This window comes from Lacerta agilis, chromosome 4, assembly GCF_009819535.1.
Source record: "Lacerta agilis isolate rLacAgi1 chromosome 4, rLacAgi1.pri, whole genome shotgun sequence".
NCBI lineage: Eukaryota > Metazoa > Chordata > Lepidosauria > Squamata > Lacertidae > Lacerta > Lacerta agilis.
In genome coordinates this window covers 8893908-8917415 of record NC_046315.1, presented here as the reverse complement: position 1 = coordinate 8917415, position 23508 = coordinate 8893908, and the positions used below count along the sequence as shown (strand labels likewise).

General features: G+C 47.8%; 1 protein-coding gene across 1 annotated transcript; it reads left to right on the top strand.

Moving 5' to 3' along the window:
- Positions 1-298: 298 nt before the first annotated feature.
- On the top strand, positions 299-22746 carry GDPD4 (glycerophosphodiester phosphodiesterase domain containing 4). Its single transcript, XM_033145841.1, has 15 exons — positions 299-458; positions 2345-2448; positions 3743-3836; positions 4635-4694; positions 6738-6836; positions 8793-8886; positions 9536-9681; positions 10734-10816; positions 12376-12526; positions 15028-15252; positions 16936-17093; positions 17992-18139; positions 19267-19349; positions 20654-20736; positions 22573-22746. Exons 1-15 carry the CDS (start codon positions 336-338, stop codon positions 22599-22601), a joined length of 1680 nt encoding a protein of 559 aa, XP_033001732.1. The 5' UTR covers positions 299-335; the 3' UTR covers positions 22602-22746.
- The last annotated feature ends 762 nt before the right edge of the window (positions 22747-23508 follow it).

Here is a 23508-nt window from a genome sequence, read left to right as displayed (position 1 = left end):
AGGAAAAAATGCTGTCACGGGTGGGACAATCATCAGAAAACTTTTAACTGGAACACTTCTGTGAAGACTACGTGGGTGGACTTTTGAAAAGAAGGTCCATAAACTAAACTTCTTTTGTCTTTAGCTTTAAAAAAAATGGTTAGACTGCACGTTTGGAATCTTCCTCACCAAAGTCCAGCGTTCATCTAGCGTTCTTATCAGGCTTATGTAGCATACGCAAAGACCTGAGCAAAAACAGTTGACTCTCAGAGTTCTTATTTCAGGTGGAGGATAACGTAGAAGTCCCAGAAATGGACGTCCACCCCATCACTGCCGGACAGCTAAGGAAACCTTGGATGAGTTTACTGCAGCATTATGAACACCGAGGCTTCATCTGCTGCCTGGCTGGCTTGTACAGCTGTCAGTGGCAACGGGATCGCCAGAACAGGATCCAGCGGGGCCAGTGCTGCTGCTGCAGGGTGAATGCAGATTCCCGCTAGATTGCTTAAGAAATAAGTCCCAGCGCATGGGTGGAAAACCTTGCCCCTCTCTCTCAGTGGCGTAGCGTGGGTGGCCGACACCCGGGGTTGCTCAGAGGGGGTGGGTGGGAGCGAGGTAATTGGACGGAGAATGCAGGCACATTAAATTGTCTAATGGCGTCCGCATCACCGAGGAGACCGCAGGCGCAGAAATGAAATAAAAAAACAAGAGTCGTTCCATTGTCTGGAGAGGTCACTTCCTGGTTCGCACGGAGAAGCCGTTTTCAATGCAACAGAAGCTTGTAGCCTGTGCCCCTAACAATTTTGCACCTGGGGCAATCGCCCCTGTGGTGCTCCCAGGCTACGCCACTGCACTCTCCCTCTGCCCAACGGGCCTATTCCTTTGGGGGGGGAACTGGCTGAGGCACTGGCGGGTGGTGGTCAGACCCCCAAGCGAGTGGGCCAAAACACGTACACCGTGCACACTCCTTCTCCTCCTGTCTCCTTCCCTATCTCTCTCTGTCTTCTCATTCTTTGAGCGGGGTGTGTATGCAGCGGGGGGCAAGTCGCCCCGGGTGTCACCACTGAGGGGGGGACACAAAATGCCGGGTAGCACTCACTGCGGGGCCTGCAGCGCACCCGATCCACGCGTCTCTCCTGGGTGTGATGCGGTGGCTTGGGCGTCTGCAGGCTCTGCAGGCCCTCTTCCCCAATTTCTCCCACATCCACCGACGTATCTTTAGAGGCCAGGCAAAAACTCTCCTCTTTGGCCTTTAACAATCCGTGGCCTTTTAGAAGTTGGAGAAATGTTTTTAATTCATCTCTCTTGCTTTTAATGTACCTGTAACCATGCGGCGATTTTCCCCAGTCCGTCTGGTTGTTTGGCTTTATGTCACTTTGGGTTGCCCTGGGCAAGGTGAAGCGACTAGCAAATGAAATAAATAAATGCATGAGGACTGTTTTTTTTTTTAATAAGCCTTTATTAAATTTGTTTTTTAAAAAAGGATTTCAAACATAAAACAAAACATTAAATCTTACATCACACAAATAATAACAGACATAAATTTGCAATAGTCTCTTTCAAATTATACATCAAATTTAAAATATGACTTCCTATTGCTTCTACAACGGTTTTCTTAGTATAATACTCATTTCATTACTCTAACTAATAATTTAATTACTGTCATTCTTACAAACAAACAAAAAACAGCAACAACAAAAAATTATATAGTTTAAATCTCCCACATGCGTAACTTAACCCTAGCAAATCATTAGTTCCGTTTTCAAACCTTCTTTTCTTAAATATTCTTCCACATATTTCCATTCTGCTTTTGTTTTCTGTTTTTGTATATCTCTTATTGCCGCTGTCATCCTTGCTAAATTCATATATTCTATTAGATTAATTTGCCATTCTTGGACTGTTGGTATTTTTTCTCCTTTCCAGGTTTTAGCTATAAGTATCCTAGCTGCGGCACATGCGTACAAAAGGATGTTTTTTCTGTCTTCAGGAATATTCTCAGGGGTCATACTTAATAGAAATATTTCAGGTTTTCCCCCCAATGTGATTTTCAACATTTTTTTCCCCAAATTTTCATATATAATATTCCAAAATTCATAAATCTTTGGACATTTCCACCAACAGTGGAAATACGTACCTATTTCATTTTGGCATTACCAGCACTTACCCAAATGCATGAGGACATTTTAAAGAAAGAAACTCTGTAGATAAGAAGGAGAAGGCTTTCTTATTCAACCAAAACGGGGGCTGCCAGCCATTTTGCACATTTGCAAAGGAGAGGAAATTTCAGTTGGAAAAAAAAAGAGCTTTCCTTTTAAAAAAAAGATTAATGACATCTCATTCGGGTTTTCCTTCCCTTTGTTTCCAGTGGGAGTGCGTCTTCTTCCTCCTGGTCTGCCTGACGTTCTGCCTTTGGTTCGTCTTTCTGTACCTGTGGGGAGAAACCAAGAATGACTACCATAATTTTGACTGGTAGGTGCTCTGGTTATCTGACCTCTGAAAGCAACATCCTTAAAGAAAAGGTTTGCTTCTAGGATTGGGGGAAGTGGTAATACGGACCACGACTGATTTACACATGTCCAATTGGTGCACAACCGCACACAAGTGCATTGTGGTGTCCCAGAAGTGGCTGGAAAAGGGTGCATAACGGGGTGAAAGATGCTGTGTTATGTTTAACTGGGTATGTACTGCAGCATTTATTTCTTCTTCTTGTTGTTGATAGTCGTTTAGTCGTGTCTGACTCTTTGTGACCCCATGGACCAGAGCACGCCAGGCACTCCTGTCTTCCACTGCCTCCCGCAGTTTGGCCAAACTCATGTTAGTCGCTTCGAGAACACTGTCCAACCATCTCATCCTCTGTCGTCCCCTTCTCCTTGTGCCCCCCCCATCTTTTCCAACATCAGGGTCTTTTCTAGGGTGTCTTCTCTTCTCATGAGGTGGCCAAAGTCTTGGAGCCTCAGCTTCAGGATCTGTCCTTCCAGTGAGCACTCAGGGCTGATTTCCTTCAGAATGGATAGGTTTGATCTTCTTGTAGCCCATGGGACTCTCAAGAGTCTCCTCCAGCACCATAATTCAAAAGCATCAATTCTTCGGCGATCAGCCTTCTTTATGGTCCAGCTCTCACTTCCATACATCACTACTGGGAAAACCATAGCTTTATTTCTTGTATTGTATGCTATCGTGTTACAATTTTGAATTACATAAACACCCGCAGGGTCCACATTGCCATTGTTTTTCAAAGATAGGACGTGGACCACGGGAATGAAGCCCGTGGAACGGTGGTCTGCAGACCGCAGTCTAGGAGCCCCTGGTCTAGGATAATTTCAGGGACTGGACTGAGGAGGAATGGTGGAGACCTCCTTGTCGGATTAGACAAACCTCTCTGGGCGTCTTCCTGATGTTGCGCAGCTCCGGGACGTCCATAAATCACCAGTCCCGGGGCGTTCCAGCAACACATAGCAGATGTGCACGCACACTGAGCAGAGTTTAGCAGAAAGAAAGTGGAGATTGGTGTGCTCATTCTAAGCTTTTTATTAAGCAGTATATACAGGGCAAAGTGATCATGATGGCGTCCTCTCACTTCAGCTCCGAGAGAGAACAGAAAGTAAAAAGTACAAAAACACAACAGAGCGGAAGAGATAAGGCTAGCTTCCGTTCTCAGGCTTGCCAAGCCTAGAAAGTGAACACAGACACGACGAGCCCCTGCCTTTCAAGATCTAGAACCCTGGCTCTTCCTATACGTAACGGGTTTGCGTTGCATTTTTAGGTACAATTATGGGAACTTGGGCTTTTGGTTTCACTGGTCTGCCGTCTTCTTGATCCTCGCTGCCGTCGTGTTCACCTATCTCTTGTTATTACTAGTAAGTGCAATTCTCTTTTGATTAAAGGCTTCCCAAGGGGATGGTTTGGGTTGATAGCCAAGTCTCAACCTCTGAGGCTGTAAAAGCTCGGGGAGGGGCCCATATCTGTGGAGACTGGAGTCATGGGCCATGTAGGCAGCATAATGCACACACATCGCTTGTAGAAAGCATTGGGTTCAACACCCAACGTCCCTTGATTTGTTTTAGCAGATTTGCCCCCTGCCTTTCCACTCAAATATATAAGGAGATATTTGATAGCAGTATCGGAACAGGAATAGACTCTTCGAGAGACCCCCGAGAGCTGCTGCTATTCCAAACGGACCTGGGGTCTCCAACATGCTGCCCAAGAGCCCCAGGGGACCCTCAGACACCCTCTGCTGTGCCCACCGAGGCCTCCCATTCCTCCCAATTTTTGAAGCTTTGGTGGGGAGTTTGCCTGTTTGGGTGGGTGTGTGTTTCTGAGCATCAACTGTGAAACAGATATTCGGTGGTGCCCATGAGAGTTCCTTAGATTTCCAAATGTGTCCCCGAAGCCATAAAAAGTTGGTGATCACTGGAGCGAACAGTTATGGGCTAGACGGACCCATATTAATATACTCAGAATATCAAATGATCTTCATATTGGCTCGATTCCCAATTTTATGTAGCTTTGTGCTTTTCTAACTGCCCTGTGATCTTCGGATGAAGGGCAATGAATGAATTCAGTAGAAATCCACACCCCCATCTTTGAAATCGACCAGGCTCCAGGGCTCTGAGTTGTGGGTACGACTAAGTAGCTTCCTGTCAATGTTTCCACAGATCATAGCGGTGTGTCTGATTTCAGAGAGGCAGCGGTTGTATCTGCACTGGAGCCACAAGGTAAACCGTTTAACCTCCTGCCCTTCCTTATAATAAAACGATTTCAGGCCCAAGTCCCAAGTCCCGGTTTCAGGCCCAAGTCTCCATGTAGGAACCAGGTCACCCTCTGAACTAGTGCCATAAGAGTAGCTGAGACTAACAAGGGCACTGGCAGCAGAGCACCCATGTCAAATCATGCTAGAGCTCTGCTGGTTCGGGCCAAAGCCCCACCTAGTTCCAGCATCCTGTTCTTAAAGTGGCCAACCAGATGCCTCAACGCACAGCGTACAAGCAAGACTTGGGAACAACATCATTTCCCCCACTTGGAAGAAGAAGAAGAAGAGTTTGGATTTGATATCCCGCTTTATCACTACCCGAAGGAGTCTCAAAGCAGCTACCATTCTCCTTTCCCTTCCTCCCCCACAACAAACACTCTGTGAGGTGAGTGGGGCTGAGAGACTTCAGAGAAGTGTGACTAGCCCAAGGTCACCCAGCAGCTGCATGTGGAGGAGCGGAGACGCGAACCCGGTTCACCAGATTACGAGTCCACCGCTCTTAACCACTACACCACACTGGCTTTCCAGTGGAGTGTGCAGCAACTGGGCATACTGCCTCTGATAACAGTTTGATTGTATTTCTGTACCGCATATCATTCAAATGAATCCCAAAGTGGCTTACGGAAAATAAATAACAACAGCACAACAGAGCATAAACTTAGAGGTAGAGCATAGCCATTGCAGCTACTAGTCGTTGACTTTGAGGAATCATAGAATTGTAGAGTTGAAGGGGCCGCCAAGGGCCATCTAGGCCAAGGGTGGCCAACTCCCAAGAGACTGCCATCTGCTCACAGAGTTAAAAACTGGCAGTTATCTACCCCCATTATTTAGGGGTTCAGGTCAAAATTGTTAAGCTTTTTTTTTTTTAGGAAGCAAAGCCCTGTTTTGGGAGTTTCAGGTCAAAGTTGTTGAGCTTCTTTGAGGGGAGCCAGTGATCTACCAGTGATCTACCACAGACACCCAGTGATCTACTGGTAGATCACGATGTACCCCAGGAATCTCAACCGAATCATACACGGGGGACGGCCACCCAGCCTCCGGTAACCACAGGGTTAAGAAATCGTTTTTAACTCAGACTGAAATTCCCAGGTGTCAAAAAAGGTTGTTTATGTATGCCACAACTGCGGCCCGTCGTTAGCCCCAAAATGGAAAGCGAGCTGGTGAAGAGCTACAAAGGGTAGGTAAATGACTTTTTGTCTATGCAACGACGGCAGCGAGGATGCTACTAGCCCAGAGATGGAAGGAAGGAGAAGTACCAACAAAAGAAAAATGGCAGATGAAACTGTCAGAATATGTGGAAATGGCGAAACTGACGGGGAAGACCCGAAACCAGGAAGATCAAGTATTTTCTAAAGACTGGAGTAAATTTATAAATTATTTAAAAGACCAATGTAAACAGTTACAATCTTTGGCAGGGATGTAATGACCACTTGTAATGTGGAATTATTTATGATAATTATGGTTATTAAACAGGTGGATAAGGGTAAAAGACGCAGCAAATTTAACCTTAAACATGGAACCCATGGAGGGAGGGAAGGAGGTCCGAAGGTTCAAAAGAACCTTGTACTTTCATGTTTGAAATGGATATGTTAAAATATGTAAAATTACAAAAAGCCAATTTTTAAAAATTATGTGCAGCTTGCAGACTTAACATATAGAATAAGAGAACAAGAAGAGCATACGTTTAGAGAAGATTGGGAAACGTTTGTTGAATATATGGGAAATAACTGTGTACAGCTGAAAACGCTGGCAGCCTTAAGATAAATTCAACAGTGTAAATAAGATTTGATGGATGCAATAAGGGAATACTGAATGGTATAGTTTTTGTAAAATATGCAGGGGTTTATGATATGTAAAAGGAACCATGGAAAGAGAAGAAGGGAAGTCACCGATATCTTAAGGATGTAAACATGAGTAAATTGTAAAACAGAACATTTAATAGAAATTATATATTTTTAAAAAGGAGGGGGGGGAGAGAGAAATTGTTTTTAACGTTTGATTCCCTTAGATCGCGACGGTGTTTGCCCTGGGTCTCTCCTGCTTTGCCTTTGCCATGGTAACGCTTCTCTGGAATTCGCAGTGGAGCACATTCTACCTGTCCTTTCAGGTGAGAAAACCGCTAGGCTCCGAGTGAAGGATTTATGAAGAGCCCAGCGGGGAGCTGCTGGTACACGGACTCTATGAGGCCTTTTGCACACATGACGCAGCAAACCTGGGTTTGCCATGAAAGAGAGTTGCAGTGAACCCTTCTTCCTCTGGCCTCCTTGTTTATGATAGGCACATTTACAAACATTGGGGAAGATTCAAGGTGCAGTGAGCGGTAGATCACTTGGTCCACATGCAGAAGGTTCAGGATCAGTCCCTGACATTTCTAGGAAGGGCTGGAAAAGGACCCTTCCATACCACTAAAAGTAACATGCTACATGACATGAGTGCACGAAACCTTCTCCAGGGTTTTCACCTCAAGCAATAGGAGACTGTGTCTGCATATTGCTAACCTCTCCTCCACCCTTTTCATTCCTCTCCTGGTTCTGGGAGACCAAAGGGGAGGGGAGCTGGTCACAGCAAAAGGAGGAGGCACGTCTCCACCAGCCTGACCCATTTCTGCCTCTTGCCTCCCTCCTCTCCTGCTTCAGCTTCTGCCATTATTCTGGACTTCTCTCTGCCGCAGACTCTCCCCGCTCACTAAACCCTGTTACCTCTTCAGCTTCCAACGCCTCCTCCTCCCAGTCTTCTCCCTCTGACCACTCATTGTCATCCCACCACCAGTCCCCAGGCTCTCAGCCTTCTTTCCTTGGGGGCTCCCCAGCTGCTTCCTCCCACCATTCATCTATGTCCAACCCGTTTGTGACAGTGCAGAGGAATGAAATCAGCTGCGGTTTGGAAGTACGTTTAATGAGGTGCATCTGGACTTATAGCTGAACACACAGAATGGGGAGGTCAGTCCAGGATCAGAGACGGCATGCCTTTGAACGCCAGTTGCCGCTTGGGGATTGCAAGTGAGGAGAGCGCTGCTGTGCTCCTGTCCTCCTTGTGGGCTTCCCTTTGCAGCTTCTGGTTGGCCATTGCATAGACCTGAAGGAGCGTCTCCATCCCCATTGTCCAGCCTGGACATTGAGGTCTAGCTCCGAGGGCCTTCTGGCGGTTCCCTCACTGCGAGAAGCGAAGTTACAGGGAACCAGGCAGAGGGCCTTCTCGCTAGTGGCGCCCGCCCTTTAGAAGGCCCTCCCAGCAGATGTCAAACAGATAAACAGCTATCTGATTTTTAAATTTTTAGTGTGTGATGTATTGTGTTTTTACTGTTTTTTGTTGGGAGCTGCCCAGAGTGGCTGCGTCAACCCAGTCAGATGGGCAGCATATAAAACAACAACAAACAAACAAACAAACAACAACAACAACAATATTACAACAGGATGCTGGACTAGATTTGCCCAGTTCAGCCCGATTGAGCAGCGAGACTCTTTTCTCTCTCTCTCTCTCTCTCTCTCTCTCTCTCTCTCTCTCTCTCTCTCTCTTTCTCTCTCTCTCTCTCAATGTCTGCCTGTCTTTCTTTCTCTCTCTCTCTCTCCCTCCCTCTCTCTTTGTTTTTGTATATCATTTTTATTAAGTTTTCTGTTTTACAATTTAAGATACCCATTTTACATCCTTAAAATATCAATGACTTCCCTCCTTCTCTTTCCACGGTTCATTTTACATATCATAAACCCCTGCATATTTTACAAAAAACCATACCATTCAGTATTCCCTTATTGCATCCATCAAAACCTATTTACACTGTCAGATTTACCTTAATGCTGCCAGTGTTTTCAGCTGTACACAATCATTTCCCATATATTCAATAAAGGTTTCCCAATCTATGTTCTTCTTGTTCTCTTATTCTATATGTTAAGTCTACGACTTGCGCATAGTCTGTCAACTTAAGTTGCCATTCTTCTTTAGTTGGGACCTTGCTAGTTTTCCATTGTGTGTGTGTGTGTGTGTGTGTGTGTGTGTGTGTGTGTTTAAAGAGTGACGTGTCAGTTAGCCCCAAGCGTTTCATGGGGACACTTTGTCTTCCCAACAGGTCACAGCTCCCTTCCTCCACATGGTTGCCGTATTCATCATGGTCCTCCTAGCATGGCCAGTGGCTCTTCATTTCTTTTGGACAGACAACAAAGGTACAATGAGCTCTGGATGTGAAGCACGAACATCTCTTTGCAGATAGCGGCTGGGGCTGTTGCTCCTGGGGACGGCGTCTGACTTCAGTGGGGTCCTTGGCATGGGTCTGCTGATGGGCCCCCCACAACCACAAAGTTTTGTTGCATGCCCCACTCCCCAATCTCTAAGCGGCGCAAGATCCCAGGGGTTCCAGATAGTTACCAAAAGTTTGGTTTCCTTGGAATGAGAGACAGCGGAAACTGTGGCGTCTTTAGTATGTATGGTTTATTTACACACATATACAACCCGAGCCTAAGATGGAATGGCTCACAGCATTAACTCCCCAAAAGGAATGGCTTCTCCCATACTCAGAGCAGAAATCAAATGATGATGATGATGATGATCATGATAACAACAACAACAACAACAACAACAACATATTTATGCCCCACCCATCTGGGCGACTCCCAACAGAATATTAAAAACACAATAAAACATAAATCAATAAAAACTTCCCTGAACAGGGCTGCCTTCAGATGTCTTCTAAAAGCCAGGTAGTTGTTTATTTCCTTGACATCTGATGGGAGGGCGTTCCACAGGGCGGGACTTGGACTTGTCCCTCTTTCCATTCAGCGTAGCAGAGACCATGACTGTTCTTGTTTCGTTCAGTTCTGCAGGTATTGATTATTTCCCCCTACTTGGCCATCCTCCTCTGCCTTCTCTTCATACCCCTGGGCTTGCATTCTCCCTGTATTATGGAGAAGGGGGCGTTGGGTCCCAAGCCGCACCTGATTGGCCACAGAGGAGCACCAATGGTAGGTTGAGTTGGAAGGGGGGGCGGGACTTCAGAATAACCTGACGCCATTACGCTTCCTCCTCCTTAGGATAGTTGGTTTGTTTTTAAACTTTAAAGAATCATAGAATCATAGAGTTGGAAGAGACCACAAGGGCCATCCAGTCCAACCCCCTGCCAAGCAGGAAACACCATCAAAGCATTCCTGACAGATGGCTGTCAAGCCTCTGCTTAAAGACCTCCAAAGAAGGAGACTCCACCACACTCCTTGGCAGCAAATGCCACTGTCAAACAGCTCTCACTGTCAGGAAGTTCTTCTTAATGTTTAGGTGGAATCTTCTTTCTTGTAGTTTGAATCCATTGCCCCATGTCTGCTTCTCTGGAGCAGCAGAAAACAACTTTTCTCCCTCCTCTATATGACATCCTTTGATATATTTGAACATGGCTATCATATCCAAAGAAATCCAAACCATTTTCCTCACCTGATGAAGAGCTCCTTTGCAGGGTTTCTGTTGGTCATACTCAACTAGGGACTTCGGACTACCGTCAACATTTGCGCCGTTACACAATACACAAGACCGTCGTGGCGAATATTTGTACAGTGCCTGGGTAGGGAAAGTTTTTCAGCTCGAGGGCCACATTTAATTCTGGGCAGCTTTCCAGGGGCCACATGCCACGAGTGGACAAGGCCAGAGGCAAAAAGAAGAAGTGAATTTTACAAGTGTTCAGTTGTCTTGTTTCTCCACACTCTCCCATAGCTCTATCCCGGCCATTCAGAAGCATTCGTTGTAAGAAAGAATGGGAAAGATTTATAATTTATTTAAAGATGACAATAGGACCCATGGAGGGGAAGGTGGGAAGTCTAGAGATTCAGAGGAATCTCTAAATCCGAGTATGTATTTGATACTGTTAAAATGTTACACTTGTAAAATTAAATAAAAATTACTTACAAAAAAAAAAAAAAAAAGGAATTCTCAGAGTTCCTTTCCAGGAAATGCTCAAGGAGGTTGCAAAACAGGGATTGGGGCTGTTTGCCCATCTGCCATATCTTCCTATCTCGTTTTTATAATATAGGTAGCTCCTGAAAATACAGAGATGTCGTTCAGAAAAACTGTCGCTTACGGTGCTGTCGGCTTTGAGACGGATGTGAAAATTAGGTGAGCTTCTGGAGCACAGCTTCCCTTATGGGCCAGTCTTTTTTTTTTCCATACGTGCTCCTTTGTCTTGAGGGATTTATATTGCCTGCTGCAGCAGCGTCGCTGGCAAACCGCGAGCAAGCCATGGAGCGAGGCTTTTTACCGGGCGGCTTGGGAAGCGCCGTTGCCCTGCTGCCTGGTAAAAAGCCTTGCTCCGCAGCTTGCTTGCTCACCTGCTCGGCGCGCACTTTGCTTCTTCCTGCTTGGGCGGAGGTGAGGGGCGGGCCAGGGAGGGGCGTCAGCGGCCGCCGCTGACGCCCCTCCCTGGCCCACCCCTCACCTCCGCTCAAGCAGGAAGAAACAAAGCGGCGGCCGCTGATGCCCCTCCCTTGCCTCCGCCCGAGCAGGAAGCTAAGTGTGCGCCGGCCGAGCAAGTGAGCGAGCAAGCCAGCTGCTGAGCAAGACTTTTTACCAGGTGGCAGGGCTCGGCTTAGATTTAGTGTCAGGAGTATAACGTATTCCTGGACACCGCAGAGTTAGACGCAGACTTTTCTGGAAGCTTCTGGCTCTTGTGTAATTGACTGGACAGCACAACGCAGGAACTCAGCAACTCAGTTGGATAACTATATACAGTATTTATTGAAGCAACTAGTATCCATAAGCTACTATGTACAGACTTTACAAATAAAAGAAACAAAACATAAGATCTTTTCCTCTCTCTCTCTCTCTCTCTCTCTCTCTCTCTCTCTCTCTCTCTCTCTCTCTACTGACCACTTTCTCCACACCAACACCTGCACCACACACTAACCAGCTCTCACACAGAGCTCACTCTTAAGGAACTCATTGACCAATCACAGGTCGTTGCTAAGGGTCTGAGAGAGAGCAGATCTGGGCTTTCTGCCAACTAGTTAATTGCTTGATTGCTTGGAGATAGACAGTTGCATTTCTGCATGTAGGCAACTCTGAAATCTCTAACAGTTGCGGGGGTGCGCGCTGAGTGTCCGCCCCCAACGCACCCCTTGCTCCACCCCTGGTAGGGACACGGGTGTCCTAAACCACTGAGCCTCTCGGGCTTGCTGATCGGAAGGCCGGCAGTTCGAATCTCTGTGATGGGGGTGAGCTCCTGTTGTTCTGTCCCAGCTGTTGCCAACCTAGCAGTGTGAAAGCACACCAGTGCAAGTAGATAAATAGGTACTGCTGCAGAGGGAAGGTAAACGGCGTTTCCGTGCACTCTTGTTTCCGTCACAGTGTCCCGTTGTGCCAGAAGTGGTTTAGTTGAACCACTACACCTCACTGGCTTCCTGCAAAGTATCCTGGGAACTATTGTTTGTTACGGGTTTGGGGGATTTTGAGCGGTAAAGTGCAGCCCCCATGATCCTTTGTGGGAAGGCGATTGCTTTAAATGTATGCTTTTTCTGGTGTGTGTGTGTGTGTAACTACAGTACGGTTTCCCACTCTCCCCTGAAAACTGGAGCTGGAGAGAATATGCGACACATCTCAGCTGTTCTCAGGCAACCTCGCGAATGGCCTACCTAAGACCCCAAGCGTGACGCGCAAAATTGCTTTTCTGTTTCGAACAGCTTGGACGGCGTCCCCTTCCTCATGCACGACAAGACGCTAGGAAGGACCACCAACATTGAGGCTGTCAATCGCACGTGGGCAAAGGTGTCTGCGGCCAACTTCCCCTGGAGCGAACTGGAAAAGCTGAACTCTGGAAATTGGTTCTTTGAGGTATGTTCGAACGGGACCTGAAATGGAACTCAGCCCATCCCATGTTTCCAACTACGGCCCAGGCCCCTGCGTGTTCTGCTTCACCCAAACTACCACTTTCCGCCTTAGAATTCACCCAAATGACCCTCCATTCGCCATACAATGTGGAATTCAAGGGATCTTTTCCTCACATGAGCTCTGGGTGGGAGCTAAGAAGCCCATGTGGCCTAAAGGACCTGCTGCTTCCACACAAGCCTGCCCAAAGAGTAAGGACCCTCCTCTTTATTTAATATAAATATATATATATGCTGCTTTTCACTTATAGGAAAGTGGTTTCCAACACATTAAAATGATTACAATATCTCTTTAAACCCATGAACAAAACAGAGCACCAAGAACAGCCCCACAGTAATAGAATTGTACAGTTGGAAGGGACCACAAGGGTCATCTAGGACATTGGTACAGTGGTGCCTCGCAAGACGAAATTAATTCGTTCCGCAAGTCTTTTCGTCTTGCGGAAATTTCGTCTTGCGAAGCACGGTTTCCCATAGGAATGCATTGAAATTTAATTAATGCGTTCCTATGGGGGGAAAAACCAGTCAGGGCCTGTTGCCGGCAGCAGCAGGGGGGGACTGGGCCTGGCTGGGCCCAGCCGGAGCCTCCTGCCGCCTGCGGGGAGAGCGGTGAGTGAGCGGGGAGCAGGGAGGGTGAGTGGGAGGAAACCAGGCGTGGGGAGTGCGATCGGGGAGAGCAGGGAGGGCGAGCGGGAGGAAGCCGGGCGTGGGGAATGCGATCGGGGAGAGCGGTTAGTGAGCGGCGAGCGGGGAGGGCGAGCTGCGAGCTGGGAGGGCGGGTGGGGAGGGTTCTTCTTACAGTGGTACCGCGCAAGACGAATGCCTCGTCTTGCGAAGCACGGCCATAGAGAAATTCGTCTTGCGGGTCAACTAAAAAATCGCAAAACCCTTTCGTCTTGCGAGTTTTTCGTTGTGCGAGGCATTCGTCTTGCGGGGTACCACTGTACTGTCAGGAAATGCCTGGGGAATAGGGAAGCCTTACCCAAGTTGCCCCCCCTATGCTCACTCTTCTCCCCAGCCCCCCTCACGAACAAACCCCAATTCCCCTTGGACTTCATCCACCCTCCTGTATGCCTCTCCAACCCATTTCTCTCACAGCTCACTCAAACTCCCTCTCTCCACTCAGAGGTTACCCAGACTTGCAACTCATCCAGACAACCCCACCCCATAGACCTCCTTAGGCCACAACAGTTTCCATTTTGGGGGCCCTGAAGTTTTGTTAGTTCCATAGTTGATCTGCCCCTGACAGTTTCATTGGTGTTAGATGGGCAGTGGCAGTGGCAGCAGAGCAGAACAGTCACTGGGGAGCTGATCGGCCATGTTTTTCTGTTCCTACTCACCTGCGCTGCCCCTCTGCTCATGGAGGCCACCTTCCTGCCTGCTCACTCAGTTGCCTGAGCTGCCTGCCCACCTGCCTCTGATCCTCAGCTGCCAAAGTGTGGTGTAGTGGTTAAGAGCGGTAGACTCATAATCTGGTGAACCGGGTTCGCATCCCCGCTCCTCCATATGCAGCTGCTGGGTGACCTTGGGCTAGTCACACTTCTTTGAAGTCTCTCAGCCCCACTCACCTCACAGTGTTTGTTGTGGGGGAGGAAGGGAAAGGAGAATGTGAGCCGCTTTGAGATTCCTTCAGGTAGTGATAAAGCAGGATATCAAATCCAAACTCCTCCTCTTCCTCCTCCTCTTCCTCCTCCTCTTCCTCCTCCTCCTCCTCCTCTTCTTCTTCTTCTTCTTCTTCTTCTTCTTCTTCTTCTTCTTCTTCTTCTTCTTCTTTACTTGGACGTTTTGGTTCCCAAACGATTGAAAACCGGAAGTGAGTGTTCCGGTTTGCAAACCTTCTTTGGAACCCAAATGTCCGACAGGGCTTCCACGGCTTCCGATTGGCTGCAGGAGTTTCCTGCAGCCAGTCAGAAGCTGTGCTTCGGTTTGGAAGTCGAACGGACTTCTGGAATGGATTCCGTTCAACCTCCGAGGTACAAAGTATAGCATAATGTGAACAGGCTACTAGTCTGTATTTAGTCACGTTGATGCCATACATTTAAAGAACATTTCTACCACCCCATTGTTCAGCCTAGATGCTGAGGTCCTCCTCTGAGGGCCTTCTGGTGGTTCCCTCCCACGAGAAGCAAAGTTACATGGGACCAGGGAGAGGGCCTTCTCGGCAGTGGCACCCTCCCATCAGATGTCAAGGAGATAAAGAACCACACAACTTTTAGAAGACACCTGAAGGCAGACCTGTATCGCAAAGTTTTTAATGTTTGATGTTTTACTATGTTTTATATATGCTGTAAGCCGCCCAGGGTACTCTTATTCTTATTCTTAATAAATAAAATGGTCTTGGCTCCCCTCATGAAGGAATCCTGGGAATTGTAGTTTACCTTTCACAGAGCTACAATTCCCAGCACCTTCAACAAGCTACAGCTCCTTTCCCCTCTAATTCCTTTGTAGAAGAGGCCATTCTTCGAAATGCCCCAACTCTCGCCAGAGGATGAAAAACTGGCAAGGAAACAGAGAGTCTACAAGCTCAGCGATCTCTTGAAACTTGCCTATCAGGAGGACAAACTGGTCCTCTTTGATCTTCAGCACCCTCCAGTGAATCACCCTTACAGGGACACCTGGATCAAGAGAACCGTGGAGGTCCTCAGAAACGAAATGGGGAACAAATCCCACTTGGTACGAGGCGTTCCCTCCTCCGAAACCCCGTCCCTCCTTATCCAACTTGAGTTTTCCCCGAGAATGTTGTGTGCGGGCCAGATCCTGACCCACCAGGTATCAAATCACCGATGGGGATTTTTTTTTAAAAAAAAACCACACACAGGAAGCTTGCCTATATTAAGTCAGACCATTGGTCCATCTAGCTCAGTATTGTCCACACTGATTGGCAGGAGGTTTCCATGCCTGCATTCTGATCTGGACATGTTCCCCAGATGCAGTCTGGGGAGGTTTGCCTCAAATTTATGGCGCAAATGCTCACCCTTCCTTACTGTGGGAATGTTTAGGAGTGTGGATGAGTATATATTATTTTATATATATCATCCCAGCTTGTGTGAGCAAGCTCCAAACTTAGCAGAGTTACATTCCCTTTTTAAAACACAGCAGAAAACGGTTGCATAGACTTGCTAAAGCCTCTATAAGAAATATATATTCCTGGTATATTCCCCTTGTTCCCTCTTAAAAGTAAAGACACAACACAGTACTGATTATAGGATATAAAAGAGTTTACTTACATCCATCCATGAGTTACAGTACAGGCTCAAAGAGGCAGATAATCTTAGATAAATATATTTACATGTGGTGAAGCTGATTCCATAGGGGAACAGGCTTCACCTCTGGCATCCTGCTTGTTCGAAAGACAAGGCAAAATGGAGAGTGTTCTTTGGGATCTTGTTCCCAGGTAAGACCACACCTACTTCTGGTTCCTGTAACTCAGTCCAGGTAAACAGGAAGTTAAGCCTGGAGGACTGAGTTACCTTCATGTCCACTCTAGCAGTGTTGGGTTTGACTGCTCCCTGTTTACATCCCACACTTACCTGCCCCCGTTTGGTGCAGCGAAGGAGAGCTCAGATAGCTGGCTTGGTTAACTAGATCTCCATCAGAGACTTTACTGCGATCCATACCTCCTGAGATAAGGGGGGTGGTTTCCAGGCATTAGTTATCAAAGCAAAGTTAAATTCATTTGCACACTCCAACGCGCAAAACGAAACGGGACCACCTTTCGAAATTTGCGCTTCTCCGAATTTCACAATGTTGTTCTCCAGCCAGGTAGCGGGAACAGAAACACACCTTGTTTGTGGACGTTGCTTTGCAAATGCAGCCTGTTTTCTCAGAGGCCCACCAGTTGCTGATAGGAAGCCCAGAAGCAGACCCTGAATGCAGCAGCTCCCCCCCCTGCGATTCCCGGCAACAGGCATTCAGATACATATTGCCTCTGTCAACTGAGGCAGTTCTCCTCTATTAATTTTGTCCTCGTTCATTCAAAAAAGGGTTATCTAGTAAACGTGGGTGATTTTTTTTTGAAAGCCTGATTGAATATGCTTTATAGCAAGCCCAGTTGAAAACATTCAAAGTAAAATGACACCAACCTGCGGCAACTGCAACAAAACGTTGCAGCGTGAAGTGTTGCACTGTTGCAGCGTGAAAATGTTGCACTGTTCCAGCCAGCCAAACCCTTTGGTAGAATACTCCATTCGATTCCCCCCCCCAACCAGTTTTCCATTCCTCCCTCTCCATCCCTCTTCATTCCACAATGGGCTGCCATACTTCTGCAAATGTTGCCCCCCGCCCTCCCTGCTGGGTGCTGACCCCCTTCCTGGAAGACACAAGGAATAATTCCTGTTCATCTCCTGCCAATCGCAGGTCCTATGGCTGGAACCATGGGATAGATCCACAGTCCAGGGATTAGCTCCTGAATTCCAGCAGATCTCGGGCGCGGTTTACCCACTCGAGGTCCTCCAGATGCTTCGCATTTCCAGACTCAACTTGGACTACAGAGATTTGCGCTGGGTAGATATTCGGTAGGTTCACCGGGCAAAGCTGGCTCCGCCACCCACCCTCAGAGAACGGATCAGAAAACTGAGTCTTGAGTTCCGCGGAGAATGTTTCGGGCAAATTCCAGCGAGACGTTTATGAACTGGCAGATCAGTGGTTTCCAAAGGGGGGTGGTACCGCCCCCTGGGAGGTGGTGGGATTGCCTAGGGGGGCGCTAAGGGGCAAGGGGGCAGCAGGAGGGGGCTGGAAGTGGAAATTTAAGACTCCTACTGAGTGACTTCCACCCGCATATTGGGAAACTGGTATCCCTCCATCAAGTCCACTCATCACATTAAGAGTTTACTGAGTAGTTTCTAAGTGCCTTAAATGGGGAAGCTGAGTCAAAATACCTCCAGAGCAAATGCCTGTTCTTGAAGAAGAAGAGTAGAAGAGTTTGGATTTGATATCCCGCTTTATCACTACCCGAAGGAGTCTCAAAGCGGCTAACATTCTCCTTTCCCTTCCTCCCCCACAACAAACGCTCTGTGAGGTGAGTGGGGCTGAGAGACTACAGAGAAGTGTGACTAGCCCAAGGTCACCCAGCAGCTGCATGTGGAGGAGCGGGGACGCGAACCCAGTTCACCAGATTACGAGTCTACCGCTCTTAGCCACTACACCACACTGGCTCTATGGAACTCCTTGCCACAAGGCCAATGCTGCTGCAGAGGATTTAGCAATACTGAAAGACGGATTAGGTAGCACTAGGAAATGGTGCCGGCCCTTGTGAGCTGATTTTACCCAACTCAGCCTCTGCCCACCACAGACTTTCCCTTGGCGCCACCATTTTGTGACTCCGTAGTTTTGTGGCTCTGTAATTCGCAGCCACCGAAAGCAGGGCCTCAAGAACCCCTTGGTCTAAGAGGAACCCCTGTGCTTACTTGACAGGGAATACGCGAAAGCCAACATCTCAACCAACCTTTGGGTGGTCAGCGAGCCATGGCTGTTCTCCTTGGCGTGGTGCTCTGGGGCTGATTCTGTCACCACCAATGCCGTCCACACCCTAGGGAACCTCCAGCGGCCTCTATTCCTCTTGGTAAGTGGAGACAGCACCTCCCGGGCAGTGAAGGAGAACCACGGCTACTTGTCGTGGTTGATAGCCACTGAGACACCAGTACGCCGCAAAGTTTGGACTACCCTTTACAGTGGTACCTTGGTACTCAAACGCCTTGATTCTCAAACACCGAAAACCCATAAATGTTCCGGTTTTCGAACATTTGTCGGAAGCCGAATGTCTGATGCGGCTGTCGGCTATTGTTTCCAGGGTACCTGCCACAATCAGAAGCTGTGCCTTGGTTTTTGAACATTTTAAAAGTCAAACTGACTTCTGGAACGGATTCAGTTTGTGCTTTTTGTTTTTGCTATTTATATTTTTCGCTTTCGTTTTTGAGGCTTTTTCGGTTAATTTGTTCTTGTGACTGTGTGGAACTCAGTTCAGCTACTGATTGATTGATTGATTGATTGATTGTGTAACTGCAAAAATGGATAAAAGCCCCCCATCTAAACAATGACTATCATCAGTGCAGGTAAGAATAAAAATTAATTGTAATTTTTATCCTCTACAATACTGTCTTATTTATTTTATAGTACAGTACATTGATTATTGCTTTCATTTTATGGATCAATGGTCTCGTTAGATAGTAAAATTCATGTTAAGTTGCTGTTTTGGGGGTTGTTTTTCAAAGTCTGAAACGGATTGATTCATTTTGCATTGCTTTCTATGGGAAAGCGTGCCTTGGTTTTGGAACGCTTTGGTTTTGGAATGGACTTCTGGAACTGATGAAGTTTGAGAACGATGGTACCACTGTACTTAAAAAACGTGTACACTTATGGCAGACTATAATTTATAAGAGAGTTGGTTTGAGTGAGGTTTCACTGCCCATCTCAAGACCCTTCAAGTGCCCTTATTTTCCAGGGACAGGCTCGGATTTACAGAAGCCGTACCGGTTTCTGATTTGATCCCAGAATGCCCCACTTTTCCTTAGGACGTCCCCATTTCCGCTGGAGAAATGTTGGAGGGTGTGGATAGGACGTCCCTACTGCCATCGAACTGTTGCACTGTCAAATGGCCCGGATCCCCCTTTCTTGTCATTCTTTGCAGAGTCCCACCCCTCCTTCTCCACCTTGAGGAGTGACTCCAGTTTGTCCGCTGTTCTGTTACAGACACCCGGCGAGTACCGGAGTATGTGGATAGCGACAGACGTCTTGGCGGTCCTCTTCATCCTTCTCATATTCGTTTTTCACTGGTAAATACTTCCCCATGCACCTCCAGGGTGACAACAAGTCCTTCTCAAGGTCTCCAACCTGTACTCAGCTGGACTCTCCAGAGGTTGGATGCCCATCAGTCCCGGATGCTAGAGTTGAGATTCCTGCGCTGCAGGGGGTTGGACTAGATGACTCTTGGAGGTCCCTTCCAACTCTACGATTCTATGATTCTGCATTTCCTCCCGGGACATCTGTTGTAGGCATCCAGTCCGGTCCTGTGTCATCAATGGGTTGGGGCTAGGGTTTCAACTCACTTCTGGGTCCGGTGGCATCCCAGTAAACCTCCCCCCCCACGTTGCTATGGGGTTTGGGGAGGGGCAGGTTCTGTGGTCCCCTGGCTGGCACAGTGTTATGACCCCAAAGGGCCATAGCCAGTGGACTAATTCCACAGTATCATCTCCCTGAGAGCTGGACTGGGGGGACAAACCTCTTCCCTGGGTCTCTTGCCCCTCCTGGGAGTGGCCGCTGAGACCACATAACACCGGTCCTGAAAGACCCGAATTGGCTCCCAGTACGTTTCCGAGCACAATTCAAAGTGTTGGTGCTCACCTTGAAAGCCCTAAACGGTCTCAGTCCTGTATACCTAAAGGAGTGTCTTCACCAACATCGTTCTGGACGGAGGTCCAGTTCCAAGGGCCTTCTGGCGGTTCCCTCACTGCGGGAAGTAAGGTTACAGGGAACCAGGCAGAGGGCCTTCTCGGTGGTGGCATCCACCTTGTGGAACGCCCTCCATTCAGAGGTCAAGGAAATAAACAACTATCTGACTAGAAGACATCTGAAGGCAGCCCTGTTTAGGGAAGTTTTTAATGTATGATGTTTTAATATTCTGTTGGGAGCTGCTCAGAGTGCCTGGGGAAACCCAGCCAGGTGGGTGGGGTATAAATATTAAATTAGTATATTATTATTATTATTATTATTATTATTATTATTATTATTATTATTAAAGCTAGTTGCCAGATTGGACTAGATTACCCTTTGAGACCTTTCCAACTCTACAATTCAATGATTACAAGTTTCTCCCAATTAACTCCAACCCTGCTGGCATGCGAAACCCTGTGTATGCCATCAAAGGAAATTAATATTTTTAGAGAGTACAGCTCACATATTCCCCTCCCCCACCAGTAATCCTTACAACGGCCCCATAAGGTAGGCTGACATTTGCACACACACACACACACACACACACACACACACACTGCAAGCAGAGACCTGGAGGTGAGTGTTGGGGTGTGCGAGTTTCATGGATTGTGAATAATAGCATATTGCTCTCCCCCCGCCCCTGCAGGTGGAGAGAGGTGGGCCACACCACCTACGAAGCTCAAAGCAACGGGACCTTTGATAATGGCCCATGCAGCACACCTGAGACAGGTGAGCCTTGCCCTCTCTGGGGTTGTGCCCTCAGTAAACAGGAAGCTACCTTCTAGCAGGCAGGAGTTATTTGTCCATCCAGCACCGACCCGCTGCAGCTCTTAAAGAGAGCTTCCTCGCCTTCACCTGCCACCTGATCTTTTAACAGAAGATGGAAGGCTGTTTTGCTCAGTGAAGAACTATGTGGAACAGGAAGCCCTTGCATTCTCCTTCCTGCACAGGGGCATCCAATGGCCAGCCTGGGTGGACAGAGCCAGACAGGGTCTGCTTTGCCGAGAGGGCAGGAAACTGCAGGTCAAAGGTTCACTACGGGGGGGGGGGGGCAGGCGATGCAGGAGATCCTCACACAAACAAGGGGAAATCCAATATATTTCTGCCTGCTTGGGACCTTTCCAAAGGGTACTTGAATGAGAATGTGATATACGAAACAAAATAGGAAATTCTTTCCAGTAGCACCTTAGAGACCAACTGAGTTTGTTCTTGGTATAATGTGATATACGTTGTTTGTACACACACACACACACACACACACACACACCAAGTACTAGGGCCTGCTACCCCTGCTTGCTCCGCTCACCTACCCCGTCCCCCCCTGACCGTCCTCCCTTCATTTTGCACCCCTTCTCCCTCCGCCACAGCTTGCCTCAGGCCCCACTCACTTTTCAAGGAGCGGGGGAGGTGCTTGCTAAATGGTTGTGTGAAGCATCGGCACCGACTTCGGCCTCACACTGTGAGTGCCCAGCGTGGCCCGCCCACACTGTGATGTCATGACGTACACGGCGTGACATCATGATGTGGCGACATGATGTCACAGTGCTGGATGGGGGGCGAGCTCCAGCGCTGCGGCAGCAACAGGGCCCCTCCTGCCCGAACTCCACGCTCTCTCTTTCCCCAACTCTGTGCTCTCTCTTCCACTCCACGCTCTTTCCACAGAGCGCGGTGCCTGCGTGCCTGCCCCTGTGTTTTGTGGGTGCCCAGCCCCTATATGGGAAATTTTGTGGGTGCTCGGGCACCCAGAGCCCCAGCGAGATGGCGCCTATGGTGTGAAGCCTGTTTCCTGTTAAACGCCAGGCACATTTGATGGAGGGTGCAGGTGAACAGTGGCTTCCTAAACAACTCACCTGTGCCTGCCTGCCATTCCTCGTGCTGCAGTTTGCGTGGGCACCTATTGTGGTCACACACTACAATATACATTACATATTTATGTATAAAGGAATATATACTGGTATCTACACCTACACACACACACACACACACACACAGCCTCTACATGTAATAGCTCAGTTGTTCTGGTCAAAAGTTCATGGACTAAATATCTTGATTGTCCACACTACGAGAACTGTATTTTATACACCCCAAAGACCAGATTTTGTAAATATAATCCCACTGTTTCAGGCTTCTGTGCTTGTGAGCTCCCCTCACCACTTTTCACGCACATAGGATCAGAAGATTGTGCTTCTGGTTTTAAGCAACCCACAGTTCCCCCATGACATCTGAATTCAGGGACCTGTGATCCATTTAAATGATGGCTAGTGAGAACAAGCTACAAAATCAACTGCGGCTTCGGATCCTGGCTTTTCTCAAACCATGCTTTAAACTAACCACAGGCTTCTGAACCTTGTTGCACGTCACATGGAACCTTGGTTAGTTTAAACTTAAAAGCAACCATTCTCCTCCTCCTGGCATACGAGAGCAGTGGGGAGGAAGAAGTGTGCAAACCTTGAGATTCACCATAGTAGGAAACCAACCAGCTTTCCCTAATATTTCTGAACTGGCTTACAGGCTATTTCCCTGCATATAGTGGTGAGATATATTTCATCCTTATATTTTTTTCAGAACTCGACAGGATGCCGACTGTGGCTTGAGAGTCTCGCATGCCAGCTGCTTGGTGAAGAGAATCCTCTAGACAGAAGATTATTTCTCATCCAAGAGCTTTGCTCTCTAGGAAGCCTCACGGATGAGGACACTCACGGCACGGCGACTGGAATTGTCGAGAGCAATTGTCGGGACAGAATGCCCGGCGGCAGCGCTTGGATTTGCACAGCTGACGTTATGCTGTAGACCAGCGATTCCCCATCTTTCTCCCTTTCTTCCCTGACTAAGGGGGCCACAAAGAACCTCTTTCCTTCATGTTCTTAGGAGATGCAGAATCTGGCTCAAGTGGGTTGTTATCTTGTCCTCACGCACAACTGGACCATCCTTTGGAGTGACAAAAAGGCACCCACCTTTCCCCCTTTTGGACATTTTGGTTGGGTGTTTCTAGTGAAAATCCAGGGCCTCTCTTTGCCTGTGTGGGTTCCTGTTGCAAGATGCCACAAAAGTAGGGCTGTGCTGGAGGGGGGTGGGTCCTGAAGCCAGTCTTTTTTCCAGAACGCCCCCTGCTGCAAACCCAATCATTACTTTAACTTTTATATATAAGAAAGATGAGTTTCTTAAGAAATAAAGAAAGGAAGTGTATTCCACACATTGAATCCCATTCTGTTTACTTCTAAAGTTTGGTGTACCTTGATATGCTGGGTAGCTCTGGAACCGCCAGAATTTACAGCGTCCTCCTTTCAGCGGTCACTCTTCCCCTTTGACCCAAGACTGGAAAATTCTGGGCACAACATGAAAAATGCCTTTGCCAAAAAAAAAAACCCACCACACCGAATATTCCTGGTCAGGTCTTTCCACTGAATTTCCTCATTTAGGAGGAAGTTCTGTTCGAAGCCCCCTCCAAAGACAGTCTCCCAATTACAATCTTACCAACTGACAAAAGCCAACCAACCCCAC